The 3821-nt window shown below is 40.7% G+C and overlaps 1 protein-coding gene across 1 annotated transcript; it reads left to right on the top strand.

Moving 5' to 3' along the window:
- Positions 1-1591: 1591 nt before the first annotated feature.
- Positions 1592-3237, top strand: HTR1F (5-hydroxytryptamine receptor 1F). Its single transcript, XM_090031621.1, has one exon. It carries the CDS (start codon positions 1592-1594, stop codon positions 2687-2689), a length of 1098 nt encoding a protein of 365 aa, XP_089887747.1. The 3' UTR covers positions 2690-3237.
- The last annotated feature ends 584 nt before the right edge of the window (positions 3238-3821 follow it).

The following is a 3821-nucleotide window of genomic DNA, read 5'->3' as shown; positions in this document are numbered from 1 at the left end:
CATAACCCGTGGCACATAATAGAAAAACAGTTCATGTTATTCCAGAGTTGGATAATGTGAATATCACACATAGGGTTCATGTCTGCAGAATTTACTCACATCAAGGCATCAGACTCTCTCACGAAAACACAGGTAAAGAAATTTGTAAAGAATTCAGAAATCTCTCTTAATACAATCACAGGGTACAATCACATATTTAAGTTATTTTATAATGTATTGTATAGCCCAAATGCTGTATCTCTCCATTTCCTGCTTTCATAAAACCATAACGGGAACCATAGTGTGGTAAGAAAGTTATGCTAGAAACTGCCATCTACAGCACAAATTGAGTCATTTTCATAGATTCATAAATTGTAAGGGGCTGGAAGGGACCTTGGAAGATCACTGCGTCTAGCCCTCCCCCCAACTCTAGGCAGAAAAGAAGACTGGTGTCAGGTGACCCCAGAAAGGTGACCGTTCAGTCTCCTCTTAAAGATTTGCAAGGTAGGTGATTGCACCACCCTGAAGGGAGCTTATTCCACAGTCTGGACACCCTAACTGTGAAGAAGTTTTTCCTAGTGTTAAACCTGAAATGACCTTCATTGGAGTTTGTGGCCATTACTCCTGGTTTTCCCCCAAGGGTGCCCTGGTGAACAGCTGTTCACTGAGGCCTTGATGTATTCCCCTGATGTAGAGAGAAACTGCTATCAAGTCCCATTTCTGTTCAGTTTGTGTTCCTCTTCAGAAGGAACTGCATCATAGCAATGTTTTATATAGTCTATTGATATTTTGGACTGTTTACTTTTTCATGGCAGACCCTAAAGCATAGTGCTGAAATTAAGCAATACATAGACTCCAAAATAAAATGAAAATAGCATCATTTTTAGTTTTCCTCCCCTCCCCCAAAAGAATGCTTTAATTAAGCTCTCAAGATGTGCAAGCATTGCTTGTATTCATTGTCTTCCATAGTAATGCAAGTCATCTCATGATAACGTTTACTCCGTTTGAAAAAAAAAGTTTTATATCTGCATTATACTTATCCTCACATAAAAATAAACAGGGATCAGTTGGCATACAACTGGGACATGGGTAGAGGAACTTTAGCAAAGCAAATTACTCTTAAACTTGCTTCAAATATTGACTCAGATAAAAAGTTTTGAAATTTTGAAAACTTAAGTCAAGGATGTCAAACTAATTGGGCCCTGCAGGCCACATTGGGCTGCAGGTTTGTGGCCTGGATCCAGGCTTCCCATGAGCCAGACGACCTGTGAGTGGCAGCCTTAATTCCTCAGGCTTTCAGAGGCTTCCATAACAAAGAAACATCTTGTTTCTGTTTAGCTTCTTTGCCTTGATAGTTTAATCCAAACTAAAGTGGTTTTTCAAAGTTGGCTAAATTAAACAGAAAGGGATCAGAAACAACTCCATTTGTAGACTAGGGAAGCTATTAAATCCACTTGGACAATGGAATTTAAGTGCCGTAGAAAATTTTGCCCCTTGCCTATTCTGAGGACAAAATAAGAGGCCTTCCTGGAGAATTACAGCACATTTTCTAAAGTGTATTTACTTTTCTACAGGTACTGTCTTTGGATAGAGATCACCTTTAAAAGAAAACATGGATTTAATAAATTCAACTGAACAAAACTATACTTCCGAAGAACTATTTAAAAGAATGACATCCAAGATTCTGGTTTCAATTACTCTGTCTGTGCTTGCACTAATGACAACTGCCATCAATTCTCTAGTGATGACTGCAATAATTGTGACAAGGAAACTCCATCACCCTGCTAACTATTTAATCTGCTCCCTTGCAGTAACTGATTTTCTAGTTGCAGTTTTAGTGATGCCCTTCAGCATTGTATATATTGTAAAGGAGACCTGGATTATGGGGCAGGTGGTATGTGACATTTGGTTGAGTGTTGACATTACATGCTGCACATGTTCTATCCTGCATCTTTCGGCTATTGCTTTGGATCGGTACCGAGCAATCACAGATGCTGTGGAGTATGCCAGAAAAAGGACACCTAAACACGCTGGCATCATGATTGCAGTGGTGTGGATCATATCCATTTTTATCTCTATGCCTCCTCTGTTTTGGCGACATCAGACAACTAGCAGGGATGATGAATGCATCATCAAACATGACCACATAGTTTTTACCATTTATTCCACGTTTGGAGCATTTTACATCCCCCTGGCATTGATTCTGATCCTTTATTACAAAATATACAAAGCAGCAAAGACATTTCACAGAAGAAGCGTCAGCCGGATTGTAAGGGAGGAGGTAAATGGACAAGTCCTCTTGGAGGTGGGCGAGAGAAGCACCAAATTGGCTTCGACACCATGCACAGTTGATAAGACATCTGATCCCTTGGACTGTGATAGAATTAACATCTCATTACGAAGCCCCAAGTCTGAATCCAAACAAGATAAAGCCTGGAAAAAACAAAGAATCTCTAGCACAAGAGAGAGGAAAGCAGCAACCACCCTGGGCTTGATTTTGGGTGCATTTGTGATCTGCTGGCTCCCCTTTTTTGTAAAAGAAGTAGTTGTTAACACCTGTGAGAGATGTCACATTTCAGAAGACATGTCTAATTTTCTAGCATGGCTGGGATACATCAATTCTTTAATTAACCCATTGATCTACACAATCTTCAATGAAGACTTTAAGAAAGCATTTCAGAAGCTTGTGCGATGTAGGCAATACCTTTGAGTGTGTTTGTTCTTATTATATTGAACTTGCAAACTGATTTTATATGTGTGTGTACACACACACACACACACACACATGCACGTGTGTACACATTTATGAAGACTAGGACTAAATATGTTGTGTTGAAAAGGCATTAAGACTGCACCTACATTTTAAGCATATGATTTTTGTACCAGTAGCACCTTGAAGTGCATGTTGTCTAAATTTTAAAAAGATGGGTTATTTGTGATGAATGTTGGGCTGGAAAGGGAGGGCTTCCATATACATATGTGCCCCTGATCCAGCTAAGATGTATGCTTATGTCCAGTTTGAAGCACATTAGTAATCCCACTAAACTTGGAGAAACTATTCACATGCTTAAAGTTATGAATGAGTTTAAGTCTTTGCAAAATCAGAACCTAAAACTACAAGGTCAAATGCTAACTTCCTTGCTCAGTGAAAAAAGTGGCAGATGTCAGTGGGAGTTTTGACCGAGCAGAACTCCTGCAGAATGTGGTCCATACAGCAGTTTTGAACAGTAAAACTGCACCTTTAAGGTAATGGCTCAATCAGGCCACAGTACAAAGTCATGCCACTCCAGCCTGCTTTCCAAAGATGCACTGGACCCTGCCTCCTTGTCATCCTGATACCTCCCTGTTTCCTTTGCTGTGAGATATATTCCTGGAGCTCTTGGAGGAGGCACTACCTGTGCACCCCTCACTGTAGGGCAGGCATTTAATGAAGGTCAAGCATTTTGTGTCCTTCACAGTCCAAATATTTCCCCAAGCAAGAGGAACAGGCACAGCCAGAGCTCTTTGTGGGAGTAAAATACACAGAATATTAGAGGCTATGAGTCACTGTTTCAGCACTTAGAAGAGATTGGTGGTTATGTTAAGCATCAGATTTCATATGGCCATGGAGAGGAAAAACAAGTGGAAGAAAGACCATCCAAGATGCCTGCCAGCTTTTATCCCATTTCCTTCCCTAGCTGCCAGCAACATGCACAATCCTCACACAATCCAAGGAGGCCTGCTCTCTGGAACCCAAGCTCCAGAAAGAAAAGGGTGAGGGAGGAGTCCTAACCCAGAAGTGGCTATTAGATATTCAGGGAAACATTTACTAACACCCGTACAAAGCTACCAGTCATACCAGC

The sequence above is a fragment of the Crocodylus siamensis genome, chromosome 1 (assembly GCF_052110815.1).
Source record: "Crocodylus siamensis isolate JL-2025a chromosome 1, ASM5211081v1, whole genome shotgun sequence".
NCBI lineage: Eukaryota > Metazoa > Chordata > Crocodylia > Crocodylidae > Crocodylus > Crocodylus siamensis.
The sequence above is the reverse complement of the archived record's forward strand: the minus strand, read 5'-3'. Positions and strand labels throughout refer to the sequence as shown.

Bases quoted from the DNA above. Each gene is read 5' to 3' on its own strand.
- HTR1F (XM_090031621.1), top strand. From the start codon at position 1,592: ATGGATTTAATAAATTCAACTGAACAAAACTATACTTCCGAAGAACTA.